The following is a 19,499-nucleotide window of genomic DNA, read 5'->3' as shown; positions in this document are numbered from 1 at the left end:
GTTCCCAAGTTGTGACCTGCTCTAGAACAAGAAAGGCGACAATTCCTGTTCACTCGAGTAGCAAAGAGATCTCTGGCATTCTCCACATCTGAAAAATGGATCCTGCTATGTCCATTGTGAAGGACCATTCATCACTCCTGCTGAATGTTCTGCTGAGATGATCCATCAGATAGCTATGAATGTCTGGTAGGTGCAAAGCTTTGAGTGCAATAGCACTGTTGATGCAAAAACCCCTAAGATCTATAGCCTCCTAGCAAAGACTATTTGAACTTTCACCTTCCTGCCTGTACTAACAGAACACAGCAGTTGTGTTGTCCATGAGAGACTGTACAGTGCACCCCTTGAAGTGGGGAAGGAATTCCTGACATACCGGGTGAATCCTTTGTATTTCTCAAACAGTTATGTGGAGAGTGATATCTTGATCTGACCAAAGTATCTGAATCTGGAGGTCCCCAGATGAGCTCCCTATATCCCAGGGAGGAGGAATCCATAACTAGTCCTGGAAGATAGGGCTGGAGGAAAAAGAACCCCTTTGCATATACTGGCAGTCCACCCACCAATCCAGGGATGACAAGACATTTGCAGACATATGAGTCAACATGCCTAGCAAAAGGTGGGATGGACGGTAGATGAACTGCAACCTCCCCTGCATGCCCTTGAGCTGAAATTGGGCATGTTGAATCATAAACATGAAAACTGCCATGTGTTCTAGAAGCGTCAGACAATTCCTTACTCTTGTACAAGGACAGGCCTTAAAGTCTGCACAGTTCAATGCTGCCCAAAATCTGGCCAGAGGCAAGTATGCTCTCATTGAATTGGAATCAAGAACTGCTCCTATAAAATCTATCCTTGTACAAGAAACAGCGTTGACTTGTCCTTGTTCATCAACAGGGCCAGGGAACGAAAGAAGGACTGGATCTTTTCAATGCTGACCTCCATCGGACATTTGGATCAACCTCAGATCAGCCAGCCACCCAGAAAAGGGAATACCTGAACACCTGTCTTCCTGAGGTGTACTGCTACATGCACTTTGTAAAAACTTGAGGAGCAGAAGAGAGACCAAATGGGAGAAATCTGAACTGATAACGTACATTCACCATGACAAAACTTAAACCTCCTGTGGCTCTGGTGAACGGCCAGACAGTAAGTATCCTTCATGTTGAGGACAGCGTGCCAATCACCTGGATCTAGGGACAGGATAATAGAGGGTAGGGTAACCATGCGACACATCCTTTTTACGTATTTAGGTTTCACAGATCCAGACCAGGACTGAGGCTTCCCTTACTTTCTCGTTCCATAATGCATCAGGAAGAGAATCCCCTTCCCAATGTTGAGGAAGAGCATATTCTATGGTTCCAGATTGTAAAAGACACTGGACTTTTTGACTTTTTGGCAGATTTAGAGGAGGGATAGAGATAAACTTCAGGGTATAACCCAGTTTCACAGTGCTTCACACCCAGTGATTGGTTGTAATATGGGTCTGAGCACCTAGGAAGTGGATAATTTGTTGCCAAAGGGAGGGATGGGAGAGATCAGATCTCTTCACACAGTGGTACGCGGACCTCAACTAAGAAGTTAAATAGACTGCTCAGATGTTGTAGGTTGCCTCAATTAAGTTAAAGCACAAGATGGAGTTGATGATCTCCATCTCTGGGACTTGCAGCATATTTTAAATTGTTCAGGTTTCCTTAGATGAGGGTACAATGGATACCCTTGGAGAGTCTGAGGATTAAACTACTTACACTCCAGTCCTTAAGAGGAAGTCCCCAGATAACTAAAAGTTGCCCTAGAATCTTCTAGGGAATACAATGCTTTTTCTGTCTTCCATGAAAACAAATTAGGATCCTCAATTGTCCAGTGGATCTCTGCTGGAATCCCAGATGACTGCAACCTAGTGAAGTACCTACCTCATGCCATGACACTAGCCAGAGTTTGCACCATACAAGGCTGCTGGAAGCAAGGTTTTCACTACTAAATGACCTTCATTAATCATGGCTTGATGATAGTCTTGCTTAAGTCATCTGGCAATTTGTCAATGAATTTAGCCGTATTGTCTCAAACTGAAAAAACGTATCTGGCTACGAGAGCAAGTAGTTTGCAATTCTAAACTGTAACTTTGAGGTCATATATATTCTTTGAAGAAAAAGAGGTTTTTTGTTTTGTTTTGTTTTTTTAAATCTTTATGCTTAGGTGTGGATTTGGAGCATCCCTGACATGATTTCTCATTGACTGCAGTCACCACCAAAGAACCTTCAGTTCAGTGTGTGTGTGTGTGAAACATACAGCTAAGGGTAGCATAAAATCCCTCCTTTACCTGTAAGAGGTCAAGAAGCTCACATAACCTGGTTGGCACCTGACCAAAAGGACCAATAAGGGAAGAAGATCCTTTCATATCTGTGGGGGGAGGTTTTGTTTGTGCTCTCTCAGGACAGAGAAGAGGACCAGGCAGGAAAAAACCTCTCCTAAAACCCTACCTGAAATAAGCATCTAAGATTACAAAAATTGTAAGTAAAGCAAGAAAATGCGTTGATAATCTTTTGTTTTAGCTTGTGAATTTTCCCTATGCTAAGAGGGAGGTTTATTCCTGTTTTTTGTAACTTAAGTTTTGCCTAGAGGGGAATCCTCTGTTTTAAATCTTCCTATCCTGTAAAATTAACTTCCATCCTGATTTTAGAGGTGCTTTTTCTACTTTTTTCTTTATTATAAAGTTTTGCTTTTAAGAACCTGATTGGTTTTTAGTGTCCTAAAAACCCAAGGGTCTGGTCTGTGCTCACCTTGTTTACCTATTTGGTTGGTATATTATTCTCAAGCCTCCCCAGGAAAGGGAGTGAAGGGGCTTGGGGGGTATTTTTGGGGAAACAGGAACTCCAAGTGGTCCTTTTCCTGAATCTTTGTCTAAATCACGTGGTGGTGGTGGCGGCAGCAATACCGTCTACGAACAAGGAAGGATTTGTGCCTTGGGGAAGTTTTTAACCTAAGCTGGTAGAAATAAGCTTAGGGGGTCTTTCATGAGGGTCCCCACATCTGTACCTCAGAGTGGAGAGGGAACTCTGACAGTGACTAGAAAAATTCTTGATCCTGAGATGGCATTTGGTATCTCCTTTCTGTTCTCTTAGCAGTGGGTGGAAGAGATGCTGGGGTTAAATTTTTTAGGGAACTAGCAATTCTTTTTAATAATTCTTGATATGTTTTATGATCATCCTGAATCAGGGACAATGATTATGACACTGTTGCCTCAAGGGGAGGGGATGAAGATGTATTCAAAGGATGTACAGGATGTTTGCAAGGAGGCTATACCAATTAGGTCTGGTTTTAAAACCTCTGGTACTTGATCAGTACTGAGAATGGTAATGGACATGTGTCACTGCCTTGAGGGTGACTTAGATGGGCAAGGTACCAGAGAAGCCTGTGAAGCATGCCCCAGGGGTTCTAGAACAGCCACTGATAAGGCGTCAGACCCCAGTTGTAAGTACCCCATCCCTACTCCTAGACTTGCTCCTGAAGACACGTTGGTTTCAGGATCGTTGTCCCTGATTAAGGATGATTAGAAGACATATAGCAAGGAGCACCTAGTTCACATTCTTCTTCTGACAACTCTTACAAAACAATAAGCTCCTTTATAAAGCTGGGACTCTTCAGCTTGAAAAAGAGATGACTAAGGGGGGACATGATACGGTCTATAAAATCATGACGGGTGTGGAGAAAGTAAATAAGGAAGTGTTATTTACTTCTTACAACACAAGAATGAGGGGGCACCAAATGAAATGAATAGACAGCAGGTTTAAAACAAAGGAAGTATTTCTTCACACAAAGCACAGTCAACTTGTGGACTCTTTGTCAGAGGATGTTGTGAAGGCCAAGACTATCATATGTTTCAAAAAAGAACGGGATAAGTTAATGGAGGCTATTAGCAAGTCCATTAGTCCATCAATGGCTATTAGCGAGGATGTGCAGGGATGCAAAAAAGCTCTGAAGTGTCCTTAGCCTCTGTTTGCCAGAAGCTGGGAATGGGCAATGGGGGATCACTTGATGATTACCTGTTCTGTTCATTTCCTCTGAAGCACCTGGCATTGGCCACTCTCAGAAGACATGATACCGAGCTAGATGGACCATTGTTCTGACCCAGTATGGCTGTTCTTAAAAAGAATGCTGGGGCTTTCTAATTCAGTACAAAAAGGAAGGAATACCACATGTTCCCATTTACAAGGAACAGTCCTGATTATGACACTGCTATCCCACATCTTGCATTAAGTGGCCTAAAATGTCTTTGGGGTTCATTTAACATAGTGATATGTTGTGACACAATCATCACAATGTTGTAACACAACAATTTTATGCTGAAGGGGAAAGCCAAAAAAGTATCAACTGAAAAGGGTGGTTTTCTTCTGAGATCTCCCTTTCAGATATTGACCAAAACATTGCCTTTCTTAGTTTGTGAATTGTGATCTCAGGAGCGCTCAAGGAAATATAGCTACAGGCATAAGACCTACAGACAACAACAACAAATAGCCAAAGAAACATATTCTAATAAAGAACTTGATTAATGCCTAGTGTATGCGTAGAAATTAAAGACCACACATACTGGAAGAAAGCACAGAACATCACTTCTCTCCATCATTCAGCACACCAACAGGAGAGAATTCTTATCTAGAGAACATGAGGCAGGAGGCCCTGCAACTATACCTGCTAGTGGTTCACAGGTGTGAGGTTAGACCCCAGCACATAAAGGTAGGCACAGCCACACAATGGCCCCTTTTGGAACTCACATATCAAAGTGAAACCCACAGCATATTCCTTCACGGACATCCTGATTTATTCTATCCTGAGCCAACAGGATGGTTCCTGTACCTATCTTAAGACTGGCATCTCTCTGTTCTTCCCTGTGCAGCTCAAAAAAATAAAGGCTCAAGGAATGTAAAGACCTAATGAAGGTATTTTAAATCCAAGATTTCATTGATCAAAATAGTACCTTTCGAGTAACATGCTACAGAACCAGTTAGCTTTTTAATTTTGAAATTTTGCCAGTCACAATTATTGTCTAAAAGAAACAGTTCTCTATATAATATTGGGCTAAAGACAAGGCACCTTGTACATTGTGAAACTGGATCTAAACACTGTTCTAAGGCAGTGGTGCACAAACTGGGGCACAAGAGGTTCGGGGGGGGAGGTGTGCAAAGAAACTTTGGCCTTTTGCCCTTTTAAAAAGAAACATACAAAAAAGCACAGGCTGGCTTATTTTCAACAATTTGGTAAGTTTTATAACTACAGTAGGCCTATTATGCCTTTAAAATTAAATTTGATTCTCATTCATTTTGAAGCTCATTTAATGATTAATAATTGATACTAAAAGACATAAACTGGCAACATATATAATAATAGTTGAGAGCCTGGGACCTCTTGAGTGACTCAGACACACTAATACTGAAGCGAATGAATGAACAGTCTCATCTCTGTTTCCCCATCACCTTGAAGCATGAAAACCAGTTTCAGATTATAAGTAATGGAGGCAGGGTGCAACAAATTCTGTGAATGGTAAGGGGGATGCAACTTGAAAAGTTTGCACTTCACTGCTCTATGGGTCCCTGGTTTCTGTAGTATTCCTGTATGGCAAACCAGAAATTTGGCAGGTATATCTCAGCTTTGAGGATTTTTTACATGACTATGAAAACAAACAATAGAACCAGTACAATATTTCTTGTGTTATTTCTTTCAATATGCATTTGGTTCACTTTATATTTCTGTCAAAGTATTAACATGCCACCAACCTTTGTACTGAAATGCACAGCTGGTTTTAGCAGCTGGACAAGACGAAGCCAGGGTTTCTGACACACAGCTGATGCTTTTGGTGTTCGGGAACTAATAATTCTTCTCCTTCCCTGCCCATTGTGGGCAAAGGCAGAGGTGACCTCAATACCAAGTGCCCCACCAAACCACCTAGTAACCCTGTCCTTACATCTTTCACAGCATTTAACAGTAATGGCTAAGCACATCAGATAATTCTTTCTGCTGAAATGATTACCAGTAAAAGAGTTAACACTGACATTTAAAATATCATTATGCATAAGAATTAACATACCACTGAGATTAATTGCAGTAAGTCACATCTCTCAGAACTACAGTTCAGCCTCTTGGTACAGCCCTTCGTCAGTTTGCATTTAAGTCACATCATGAAGGTTTTCATAATACCCATAAAGAGTGGAAACTTTTTTGAGAATAAAATATTAGATTCTGGAACACCATTCTGTAACAGTGCATTGTGTCTTTGCAAATTCCACAGCTACAGAATCACAGAAAATGTGGGACCTTGCTTAACAATAAAGTAAATTAAAGGAAGGCTAACTTTAAATCTGAAGCAATGCAGTACATTAAAGAAGTGAAAGTCCATACTGATGATCTGCGCAGTAGACATTTATTTAAAACTCTATGCACCCGGCCATGAAAACTTACAGTCAACACAAACCGTAAAATACAATTATAAAAAGAGAATAAATGAATTGTCTATATAAACCACATAAACTCTAATCATATTCACCTGTAGTTAAATACTCAGGAATATAAAGCTTTGTTGGAACATACTAAGAGAAAAACAGTTTGCATTACCGAATAGCTGCCACCCCGTGGCCGACTTCATGTATGACACCACTGATGAGGATTGCCGTGAAGAAATAAGTCAGTTGGCTGATGGGCAGATTTACACCAGGCACCTGTTCATGTAGGTATGACAACAAAGCAAAACAAACTAGGATACCAAGAGATACAAAGACAGATCATTTTGCCTTTAAACATGCTACTGCAACATAGTTGTTTAAAGACCAGAAGCACAACAAGGGCCCTTTGCATACACAACTATAAAATACCCCTCTGCCCTTTCTACCTTATATATTTAAAAAAAAAAAAAAGCCTTTTGTTACCTTTTATTGAAGATTTAAAACACTCCCATTCCAAAAAAATCAACAAAAACAAACCAAATACACACGACAAATCATGGGAGAAACTGCCCTAACTCTCATTAAGCTTCAGAAGTGCATGCAGATTTACACAGAAATGATATACAAATAAATCAGTCATGGAAATTGCAAACATCAGTTTACAACTTTCTGTGGTGACTCTTGTAGGAATCGCTGCTCATCCACCATGAGATTTAAAAAAAAAAAAAAAAACTCATGATTTTTAGGCCAATCACGTTTTTTGGTCTCTCTTCTTGATTGTGGACTCCTTCTGATCACTCCCACTGTGGCTGTGACAAATACAGGTTGAAAATTCAACCTTAAATGCATACAAAATGTGTGTACACAAACAATGCAGGCTGCCCCGCTCCCTGACTCCTCTCCTGACAGATCCCACTGCCCCAGACTCCCTCTGCTCACCATTACCACTGACAGGCTGCTGTCCTACACACGCGGAGACTAACTTCTCCAAGAGCTGCTCTCAGTTCCAAGACAGCAGTGGAAAAGGCTGCCCTGTGTTCCTAGCTTTATTAACTCCTGTTTCCCACACTGTAGTGGAAGCATGAGGTCATTGCTGCTGCTGAGCTTGGAGAATGCTCAGTTCTGCAGCATCTGCACCAGGGCTTTGACCCCTCAGAGCACAGAGGTTGCACCCCAGTAATGAAGACATCTGAGGCAGCTGCTGTGGCTACAACCAGCAGCACAAACTGAAATATTGACCTCCAGTATTAGAAAGGGGGAACTGCAAAGAGTGCAGGCAAGATGACTGAACTGCCTGTGTTTTATCACCAGAGCCTTCCAAAACTGGCTTGAAATTGTGACACACAATAATATCATGAGTGTTGGCAACACTGCAATAATGCAATGAGCTGATGTTAGCAATTAGGAAGACAGTCATTTTGTAATTTTCCTTAGCTTTTAAGCTACAGTTTAAGATATACTAAACTACCAAAACACCACCAGCAACATATTGATGCAATCGGAGAATTCCACGCATATACATTTATTTCATTCTCTCATTTGAGAGAAGCTCCTAGAACCTTGAAGAATCTAAGGAGGAAATCATCAACACAAGAACAAGTTACAGGAAAAAGCCAGACAAAGAGGACAGACGACAGGAGACAAAGGAAGCAGAAAATGAAGATAGACATAAGGATGCGGAGAGGCAGAAATCAACCATATTAGTATAGACAGACTGTGGAACAATCCAGTAAAGAGAGTGGGAAAGAACAGATAGAAAGGAGAAAAAAAAAGGGAGAAAACTGAAAAAAAGAAAAAGAGGAGTAGTACAGAAAAAGGAAGTGACAAAAAAAGAAAAGCTTGCCTCTGAAAAAACTGGTTCTGGAGGTGGGAATCAATAGGAGAGGCATTAATCACTTAACCCAGGGTTCCTCAAACTTCATTGCACCACGACCCCCTTCTGACAACAAAAATTACTACATGACCCCAAGAGGGGGAAACCAAGCCTGAGCCCCGCCATCCCAGGCCAGGGGGGAGGGAAGGGTGGGAAAGAGAGGGAGACACACAACAAAGCCCAAGTCCCACCACCCCATGCAGGTGGGCCCAAGCCCAAGGGCTTCAGCCCCGAGTGGGGGTCTGTAACCTGAGCCCCGCCACCCAGGGCTGAAATCCCCTGATCTTTGGCCCCGGGTTGAGAGGCTTGGGCTTCGGCCCCAGCAAGTCTAACACCAGCCGTGGCGACCCCATTAAATGGGGTTGCGACCCACTTTGGGGTCCCGACCCACAGAACTGTTGACTTACACTAGAGTTAAAAAAAAAAAAAAAAAAACCCTAAAATAAAACTAAAAATCCTTTTTAAAAGAAGGGGTAAGGAAAGCAGAGTAGAATATAGAGAGATAATATTTATGACTAGGCCTGTCACTGTCAGCAGAGTAGGACCATGATGCCACCTCTCAGCAGTCGGCACCACAGTCCTACAGTGTCCACACCTGAGAGAGAGCTCCTGAGGGAAGCAGAGTTAGAACTTCAACTATAGCACCCTACCAATTTGAAGCCAGCCGTGCTCGCCCACATTAAGCATCTTCTGTATTTTCTGCACAACTGCTGGTGTTAATTTAAAGTTAGAGCTGCTGAGAAGAGCAGAGTTGTCTCAGACATGTACAAGGACAAAGTGCTATTAGCACTGAAAGCTGGCATCATGAGTCTACCATGAATATAGGATGCTTCCTGGCATCAGTTTTCAGACTCAATGTCTGAAAACCTATTTTAAGATATATTTAAAAGGAATCTAATCCTTCATGAAATATACTGAAATTGAAAATAGCATTCTGTTAGGAAACAATGTCATCTCTATAGATATCTTAATTTTCTAAATTCTACTAAAGACATTTGTATGAAAAGAGGACCCTTTGTTATGATGCTTCTTTCACACCTCTGACAGTTGCAATAATTTCCACAGTAAGCAACTGGTAGAGAATAATCAGTAGAAGAGGAAGACCACTAAAGAAACAAACATTCTATTTTCATGCAAATACTCATAAGAGTCGAGGCAGAGAACAGAAAATGTTATATAGATATATAGCTATAAAAGTAAAATTGACTGTTTTTCAATAATTCTTATAAGGCATCTCTTTAAAGTTTATTCAGCCAACAGCTACAGTACGGGGACTAGCTAGTTTTGTGGTTTTGCACTCAGCAGCTATTCTCTTGTACACTGTCTATGCACCTCTCCTTTACTTACCTTACAATAATTATAAAAAGATAATCAAATTTGTATGCAACAGACAGATGGCTGATCTACAGATACAGTTGGAGACAGCCCTACACAACTGTTCCTGTCACTGGGACTTCTCTTCTGCCACCAGCTATTGAATCACTTTATTACCGCTAATTGGATGTATATGAGTAAGTCAATGGCACTTCACTCTGAAGACTTCTGCTTCACATAAAGCTGTAAGATCATGATGGTCTCTGAGAGAAAAAGTAGGCAATGAAGAGGAGTGCAAAAACAAAATGGCAGATATATAGCAAGTACTCTTCTTTGGAATGTTGAAGTGATGTGACAACTAGTTTTTAAAAAAATCACAAACTATATCTGTTTTCCCTCTAAATATCTGGCAATACTACAATATACAGCAACTCTTTGAAAGGTAGGGTTAAAAAGTATGTTGTGACAATTCAAGGTAAAAAAGTAGAATAGGGAATATAAAAAGAATCACAAACCTGCCTAGCAAAAGCTTGCTTTTCACCCATATCTCTGAATTAGGTGTCTCTAAATACTTCTCTATCCTTGCTTTAAATGTATTGATATTAGCAGCCCTCATATCACTAGGGAGTCCATTCCAATTTTGGATATTAAATCTAAGTCGCTACTTTCATGGATCCAATTCACATGGATAGGTTATATCCCAAGGGTTCAGTTTTAATTTTCCCTTCATTTCCCCCTCTCTCTTAACAGAGGTATGTCACAAAGACCTTTCATTTTGTGAAGGTCATGACATGATCAATTCCATGTTATGACCACAAAGTGAGGGAGTGAGGATGGTGTTCCTGTACAAGAATACAATAATAAAAATGTGTAGGGAGAGTGAACTTTAACTTTTCAGAATTGTTACATCTGACAGAGAGAAGACATAAGAATATTCAGTTGGAAACATTCAATAAAATTGATGTAAACAATGCAGAACAACCTTACATGACTTTATATGAGAAGACAGATGCACTCTGGTCAGATTATTATACGAGAGGAAATAAAATTAGCTACATAACCCTTCTTGTAAACTAAAACTATTTATAAAGGTGATGTCATTCCTTCTTCACTGCCTCAGATATTCCAAAATAAGAGATAAAGAAATTTTAAATGCAAACTCTTCCATTCAGCAAAACAGTTCTCTTCTTCTGGCACTGTATGATTTAGTGTCTGGTATCAGAAACCCGTGCAACAAATGAATACAATGTTATTAGCTCTGTAACCAGACATTGCCAACAGAGATAACAAAAATTGCTGTCTCGGATCACCAACTCGACATATGATCCTTGCGTGATTCAAGTGTTTAATCAGCTTCACAATATAATCCTTGCCTCCCACTATCCTGAACAGTTGTTCATCCTTCCTTCCCCCTTCTACTGACATCCTGAACCAAAACAAAATGAAACACATCTTTTTGTGGATTACACACATGGCTTGTTTTGCAAATTTCAAACCCATCACCCTCCCCATCCCAAAAAGTAGGGATTCTAAATAGCTGAGTGGAGGCAAACCCTTATAGCTGATTGGTATTCTTAGTAACTGTGATGCTTTCTGGGTATTCAATATGCATACTATCTATTCCAAATTCCTCTGTGCTTTTTTTATATAAACTCTCATGTGTTGCTACCTCTTTTTTTAAAGACTGAATAGGAACATGGCCATTTTTGGTATAATTGGTGAGACTTCTAATCTTGTATGGGAAGATTTCAAGATCAGAAAGGCTAAAACATCTCCTATGAAGACATCTCTTTGGAACAGGTTATAATTCTTAAGCTGAAAAACAGAGAGGGAACACTTACCACGACTTGCAACATACGATCATTCTGGACTGCAGGAGCCTCAGTTATCATCAGCGTCAGTGTCTGTATCAGTGTCTTTCCAAGGAGAACAACAGAACCAAACATGGCAACTATGCCGAACACCATTCCTATACTGAACCTGAAACAAAGAGAAACAAATGGTCTTGCGCACATAAAATAAGCAACTGCATATCATGAAGACACTTAAATGCATCAGTGCAGCCTAACATATCAAACAACAGGTCAAAACTTCCCCAGTGCTATTCTGTCCCTCTGGTATATCACCACAAAAGTATTAGCAACCAATAGAAGGCTTAAGCCTACAGGAGCAGAACTGCATTTTTCTCCAGTGAAGAAGTTAGTGTCATAATGTTATACAAAACTGCATCCAGTTGAGGGTCAGGATTAGACAGTGATTTACATTGTTTCCATGCCACTAGAACAGGAAATACTTATTTTCTGATTATCATAACTTGCAAAATTTTATTAATGTTTCTTAACCAATGGGCGGCAAAATTGGTACTTAATGCATTAAATGGTATAATGGTATTTAATGCATTAGATAAAGCTTATTTTCTGGCTAAAATATTGCAAGTTGCTGTAAGCTTTTTTCCCTCCTCTAACAGTTTCATTGTTCCACTACCACCTTTAATTGAACCTCATCAGGAGTTAGTCAGTTAACATATTTATTTTAAGCTGCTTGCATTTGTAATTAAAATAAAAGGGACAAGTGGAAGCCAGTATGTTCTCTTTTGCTGTAAGATATTATACATATTATAAGAAGGCTATTTATGACTGATGTAAACACATTTTAACCTAAAGTTATCTTACATAAGAGGAAACTTAAACAAAGAGCATCAACTCAGCAGATCTTTCCTCTTTTATTCACTCCTATCCCACTGACAGTAAAAGCAAAATAAGTTCAGTACTGAACAGAAAGATTAATACATACAATGGAACAAATTCAAGACTTCTCAGCTGTTATTCCCAGAGTTAGTGCAAAATAATGCTGGAAACACAGTTTTGCATGCATTTTCTGGCCCCCCGAAAAGTATGCACAGCGCCACTGTGCATATCACTCACGCCAGGAGCATAAAAAATTCCAGCAGAGGAAAGTGTAGAATGGATATAGGCTAAAATGTAAGCAATGCACCCTAACTCCCCACACAGCTGTAGAATGCCCAGTAAATGGCTTTGCCAACAGAGCCAAACTTGTGGCCCGATTTCTGTCAGGGCTCAAACCAAACAACTTTTTAAGCTTGTGCCTCTGGCCAGCCAGAGTACTGAATTTGGTTCCACTGATTTCTCAGATTGTCCTCCCCACCAAAAGGTGTAATCCTGAAATGGGACTATTTGCATACAGTCTAACTGACTTCAAAGGGACCACTCAGATGCTTGCAGGAAAAAGCTGCAGGCAGTATACCAATATTGTAACAATAGTATGATTTTTGTCTGCTGCAAAATACCAACAGGCATTTTAGGCAATACTGCAGAATTATTTCAGCTCAGCTTCTTGTTTATCTCCTTAATGAAAACAGTTACTTTATAAACAAACACTTGATTTATAATAAATGTTTTTGAAAGAGTACAAAGTAGAAAAGGATCTTCTATACAACAATAAAAAAGTATGCTAAGTCTTTATCAGAGCAGACCAGGAAAAATTAATTTTTATTTCTTTATTGGGTATTTCATAATCTCTGAAACTATAAAGTATCAATGGTGCACTGACAATTTTCAGGGAAATTAGATTAGGAAAACACCTAACTTCCATTAACTTCTATATTCTAGTGTCCAGGGTGGAGCTCGGTGTACAGGGCTGGATATACCTTGTAAGACATGAAAAGCTACTTCTGGGTCTCCTAATAAATATATAACCTAGGAATTTACAATGTTTACAGCACTGAATTTTTTTCAGCCAATATTTTGCCAAACACGGATTTATAAAAAGAGAAAGAAAAGAAGATTGGTACTGTAACTACATTTGTGTGGTTTTAATACAAAGTTATCAAGGTTGTATTATAACCTGATCATTTTAAATCTAGCAGTGTGGTAATAATTATTGCTACTCTGATAAACAAGAGGAAAGTTTTCTAGTGTTTGTCCAATACAAGGCCAAACTAGAATTCTGAAACTGTACCATAGATAAAGAAATCTGGGTTTCCATCGTCCCCAACTGTAGAATAGACGGTTGAAGAGAGCAGTCTGCCATCGCATATGAAAAGGAGAGATACTCAGCCCATATGACATCAGCCAATCTTCATAAGATGCTTTCAGAGAGCTAGATGACTATAAGAAACAATGGAAAGTTAGTTTGACACAGAGCTTTCAGGAAGATTTCATGTAATGACATCCAGTAGAACAAAGAGAAGAGTAGTATATGGCAGTATGTATGTGTGCATATAGCAACACTTACGTAAACCATTCAAAAATAATGCCTGCAGGCACCGCCCCCCACAGCTTCCATTGGCCGGGAACCGGCAAGGGGTTGGGGTGCAGGGAAGGGTGGGGAGTGAGGGAGGGGGGCTCAGGGCGGGGGGTTGGGGTGCAGGAGGGATGCGGCAGGGGGCTCAGGGCAGGGGTTTGGGGTGCAGGAGGGGTTTGGGGTGCCAGCTCTGGCCTGGTGCCGCTTACCTTAACCGGCTCTGGGGTGGCAGTGGCGTGCAGCGCGGCTAAGGCAGGCTCCCTGCCTGCTGTGGCCCCACGCCGCTCCGGGAAGCAGCCGGCACCACATCTTTGCAGCCCCTGGCGGGGAGAGGGGGCGGGGGGCAGAGGCCTCCATGCGCTGCCCTCCCCTGCAGGCACTGCCCCCCGCAGCTCCCATTGGCCAGGAACAGGCAGGGGGGTGGGGTACAAGAGGGGTGCAGCAGGGGGCTCAGGGCAGGGGATTGGAGTGCAGAAGGGATGTGGCACGGGGGCTTAGGCCAGGGGGTTGGGTGCAGGAGGGGTGCAGGGTACAGCAGGGGGCTCAAGGCAGGGGGTTGGGGTGTGGGGTGCAGGCTCTGGCCCGGCGGCGCTTATGTTGAGTGGCTCCGGGGTGGCAGCGGCATGCAGTAAGGCAAAGGCAGGCTCCCTGCCTGCCCTGGCCCCACGCCGCTCCTGGAAGCGGCCGACACCACTTCCCTGCAGTCCTTGGGGGTGGGTGGGGAGTGGGCGGAGGGTTCCGGGCGCTGCCCTTGTCTGTAGGTACCTCCCCCGAAGCTCCCATTGTCCACGGTTCCCCGTTCCCGACCAACGGGAGCTGCGGGCGGCGGTGCCTGCAGGTGAGGTGAGGGCAGCGCACGGAGCCCTCTGCCCTTCCTCCCCCAGGGGCTGCAGGGACGTGGTGTCAGCCGCTTCCGGGAGCAGCACAGGGCCAGGGCAGGCAGGGAGCCTGCCTTATCCCCGCAGCACCATGAGGATAGCAGTCCTGCGGGCCGTAGCTTGCCCACCCTGGCCCATATGGTTTGCAGGATCAGAAACTGTTGGCATGTCTACATGTACGGCGCTGCAGTGCATCTGATGAAGATGTTCTATGCTGGCGGGAGAGAGCTGTCCTGTTGGCATAATAAAACCACCTCCACGAAGGACAGAAGGTATGTCAGTGGGAGAAACTCAGGGTGGTGGTTTATTCACACTCTGAGCGACGTAAGTTATACGGACATAATGCATAGTGTAGACGTAGCCTAACTGAGCAACCTTTATATCGTCACTATTGGATGAAGAGCATCCTGGTAACAACAAAAAGACTTTCCAGTCCCCATGCATACTTGTTTTATCTGCTAATAGAAATATACCTGGTAACACTAACAGTATTTTAAGCCAGTGTATTATTACAAATGCCATATGACAAACCAATAACAATTTCACACATCACTACTGGAGCAAAAATGCATTAATAGCCTGAGTTATGCCCTCTATATTATTGCATAATCTCAAAGATTGTGAATGCCTGTTAAACGTCTGGGAAATTTATATAAATATAATATAGAAAATAGAGCAACAGAAGTTGAGCCATGAGAACAAGTTATTAAAGGAGGAAAACCACTACAGCGCAGCAATCACAGCATACAGATCTTTCTGTCACCAAAAGTATAATCAGGTTCATATATGGAAAGCCACTTTGTCTTTTTTTGTATATTTAAATTGTAAGCTCTTTTGGGCAGGGACTATTTCTTACTACGTTTGTACCCTGGCTAGCGACATAGAGTCCTGATCATAATGAGGCTCTTTATACCAGCATAATACAAATAATAAACACCACCTTTCCTTTTAAGTACCCATTAGTCATACTAATCTGATTATTTGCCTAAACTCTGGATCATGCCTTCCGTATGACTGAAGCACATATGGTTGTGATTTATATACCTACCAACAAGTCAGAGATACCCTGTTGACATTCAACAGTTCCAACACATTCCCTGATGACTAAAGATATTCAAACTTGGGGATTTTTCCTGGACTCTCCTGCTCTCCTCAAGAGTCCTCTTAGGACTGCTACCAACTACTCAATTGCCTCTAAACCATATGGTTTCTTTTCTTCTTTGCTCATGGATGAGCAGTATCAAAGGGGATCTAAAAAGAAAAAGGATGGCTGCGCAGACGGACTGAGAAACCCATTTCAAGGCCCGTGTCCTGCAATGAGATGTAGATGAGCAGACCATTTGAAGTCCCAATTATTTCCATGGGTCTCCACACAAGTGTAAAAGTTTTGCTCACATTCAACTATAGGATAGGAGCCCAAAATTGTTTGTCAAAACAGCATCTGAACAGCTAAAATCAGAAGACAGCCTGATGGCTGGTCTTTTTTTGATTACCTAAGAAAGAAAGATTGTAATTCAGATTTCGGATTTTTTTCCCCCATGTATTCAACCACTCCTAATTAATGGAGTGCCTAGCTCAAGTCTGTTGTTCAAATTGTATTTGAGCAGATCTAGAACAAATATTGACACATTTTTTAAAATTACTCATTTTTTTCACAAATAGGTTATTGAACTTTTTGTCAGCTAAATTATTAAACCATAATATCACAATATTTTTCTATAAAATGCTTTGCAAATATTGCTTTCATTATTTGCTGAGCCTTATTTGTTTTTTTATCAAGGCAAGCAGCAGAGGGAGGTGCTTATTACTCCTGTTTGCTCATCTTCTAAATATTAAGAGAAAATATGTTTAAGAGTTTGTTCCTATATAATTTCTAAAAATATTTTTACACCTAGCCTACAACTAAATCTGTTTGCCTTATTGAAATAAACCAGGTTTCACCATGGCTGGCGTGAGTGATTAAGATTGGAGGATTAGGACCTTTGCTCTGAAAAATAAGGACAGCGTGGAGAGAGCACTACATTTGATATTCACAATCATTGTTCTCAGGTTTGTTACACTTATTTTTTTTTTTGCACAAGTATTTAACAACTTGGATCTACTTTCAAAGGACAAGCAACAAAACAAACAATTAGCATCAACATTAAAATTTACTGAGCCAAGTTTTGCTAGTTATGAAGATATAATACTTTCTCTGCGGAGGATAGTACTTTCCATGATCTCTATACAGACCACTGTATTTATTTATTCAGATTTATAAAAATGCAAAAAGAGGCACTAATCCATAAGCTCTATGGCAGGGTTCTCAACCTTTTTCTTTCTGAGGTCCCCCCAACATGCTATAAAAACTCCACAGCCCATCTGTGTCACAATAACTGTTTTTTTGCATATAAAAGCCAGGGCCGGCATTAGGGGGTAGCAAGCAGGGCAACTGTCCAGGGCCCCATGACACATGGGCCCCTGCAAAGCTACATTGCTCAGGCTTCAGCGCCGGGTGGTGGGGCTCAGGGACCTGGGCTTCAACCCCATGTGGCAGGGCTTTGACTTTCTGCCCTGGGCCCCAGCGAGTCTAATGCTGGCCCTGACCCGCAGACCCCCTGAAACCTGCTTGCAGCCACCTAGGGGGGCCCAGACCCCAGGTGGAGACCCACTGCTCTAGGGTCCCTTGACACAGCTGCAAAACACATCCTTAATGCAGCAATTTGACCCACCACACATCCCTGCCCCTGTCCCTTTTCCTTTCAACCTCTCCCACCGCCTCCACTGCCATTTTCAAATGCCTGGAGGGGAAAAAAAGGAGCCTCCTCACGCTCCCTGAAGAGTACCTTAGGACTATTTCATTCACAAGTAGGTTACGCAGTTTTGTTTTACTGCTTATGTCTGTGATGACGAAAGCTTAGGCTCAAATACATGGGTTAGTCTCTAAGTCCCCCTGTTTCTTTTTGCGGATACAGACTAACAGGGCTGAAACCATTCACAGGCAAGACACTAAGGCCGATACACAGGGCGGCCTCGGGACGCTGCAAGCCTGGGCCGGGCCCGGGGTGCGAGGCGCCCCCAACAGACTCGGGGGTGCGGGGGCACCCAGCCAGGCCCGCCCCTCGCTGCTGCTGGGGCCGCTGGCCCGCAGCGACCCCTCCCCCGGGATGCAGCCGGGGGTCCCGCGCTCCCCGTCCCTTCGGCCCGCTGCCCCGGCGACCTCACCCTCAGCAGCGTGTCCGCCAGGTAAATGACGGACCAGCCCCCCAGCACGCACACCACCACCGGGATCGGGATCATTGCGGCACCCAGGAGGAGGACGAGGCGGCGGCCGTGGGGGTTCCCGCGCACAGAGATGCCCCCGGAACGAAAAGTGCATCGGAACCGTCCTGCGGCAGCCCCATTTTCTGGTCGGACACTTCCGGGCATGAGACACGGGGGAGAAACGGCACAAGCGGTCACGGAGGCGGTTGGATTACGTCATGATGTATCTAACCTCCCTTATGTCCCCCTCCCCATGACACGCCACTGCGGCGAATGATCGCTGGTCCGCATGCGCTTGCCGCTACCTTCAGCGGGGTGCGGGCTTTGTGTGCGCAGGCGCGCTGAGGTCCCTGAGATGACCCCGCGAACACTGGGGAGGGTGCTGTGAGAAGAGCGCCTGTGGATTTGTGCGCAGGCGCAGTGAAGTGTTTCCCCCCCCCCACAGGTTTCTTTTGTAGTAATGGCATGGTGGTGGGGGAAGAATCCAGCCACATGCCTCCCTCCTGCACCCTACACCACAGAGAGGAGGAGGGCAGGGCCCCAGGCTATGCCCAGGGAGCACCATAGCTGACTACAATAGTGCCATGCAGCAGAGGTGCTTGGCCCAACGGCCAGGGCCCTGCTTTAACTGCCTGGGTTGTGTTAACCCGGCCCCTCTTTGAATCTGTTTCTGAGCACTCAGAATTTCAAACCCTAGCCTGAGCCCAGGTGTCATAGCCCAGCACCTGCCCCCTCGGCCCTCTCCTTGCTGCCCAACTTACCCTTTCATTTAAAAGGAAATTAAGTTTCTGACACTAGGTGATGTAAAGCAGTGCTATCCAAAGTGGTGGTCCGTGGACCGGTGCCGGTCCACGAGCCATCAGCTGCCAGTCTTCGTGCACATTGGAAAAAAAAAATTGCCGGTCCCTCACATACATCAGATAGCTTGAGAAGCACTGGTGTAAAGAAAAGCTTTCCAGTGTGAACTGTTACAATGCTGCCTTCGTGAGTGGGAAGAGAGGTCCTCTCTGCAGTACAAATTCAATTCTGTCTGAGACCCTACTTACAACATAGGGTATGCCTGCCTGCACTTAAGGTAGGGTGTAAAGTGCATACACTGCACGCTCCCCCAGCATGTGTATAAATAGCAGCGTAGACAGTGATGCACTGCTTAGGCAAGTAGAGTACATAGGGAAAGACTTTGGCATCAGGGAAAGGCTCCAGTTGCTCGAGCCTTTCGCTGTAGTGGGGAAAGGCTCTGGAAGGGAGCTTTTCCCTGCCACAGTGAAAGACTATGGTACTTGGGAGCCGCCAAAGCCTTTCCCCACTGCCGCCCTCTTGACAGAGCCTTTTAGTATAATGTGTAGCTACACACCATAGTGTGGACTCCACTTGCCTTTCACTCGGGTATGTAGTAACACCTACCCACACACTGCCCCAAGTGTTGACAGGGTCACAGTTGTATTGTGCTAGAGTTCAGCAAAGATTCCACTTTTGTCCTCAAGTCTGCAGATTTGTACA

The 19,499-nt window shown here is 43.2% G+C and overlaps 1 protein-coding gene across 2 annotated transcripts in view; it reads right to left on the bottom strand.

Moving 5' to 3' along the window:
• MBTPS2 (membrane bound transcription factor peptidase, site 2) overlaps positions 1 to 18,256 on the bottom strand; it is a 48,755-nt gene extending 30,499 nt beyond the window's left edge. For both annotated transcript variants that reach the window (XR_013346112.1, XM_077816681.1), the window contains exons 1-4: positions 17,961 to 18,256; positions 13,594 to 13,742; positions 11,457 to 11,595; positions 6,601 to 6,704 (exon numbers count right to left, since the gene is read on the bottom strand). Coding sequence is in view for 1 of the 2 variants with exons in the window: in XM_077816681.1 (XP_077672807.1) it covers positions 6,601 to 6,704; positions 11,457 to 11,595; positions 13,594 to 13,742; positions 17,961 to 18,164 (596 nt within the window). In the remaining variant the exon portion in view is untranslated. The remainder of the gene's footprint in view (positions 1 to 6,600; positions 6,705 to 11,456; positions 11,596 to 13,593; positions 13,743 to 17,960) is intronic.
• Between the last annotated feature and the right edge of the window lie 1,243 nt (positions 18,257 to 19,499).

Source organism: Eretmochelys imbricata, chromosome 1 (genome assembly GCF_965152235.1).
Source record: "Eretmochelys imbricata isolate rEreImb1 chromosome 1, rEreImb1.hap1, whole genome shotgun sequence".
NCBI lineage: Eukaryota > Metazoa > Chordata > Testudines > Cheloniidae > Eretmochelys > Eretmochelys imbricata.
Note: the sequence above shows the minus strand (reverse complement) of the source record. Positions and strands in the feature narration are given on the sequence as shown.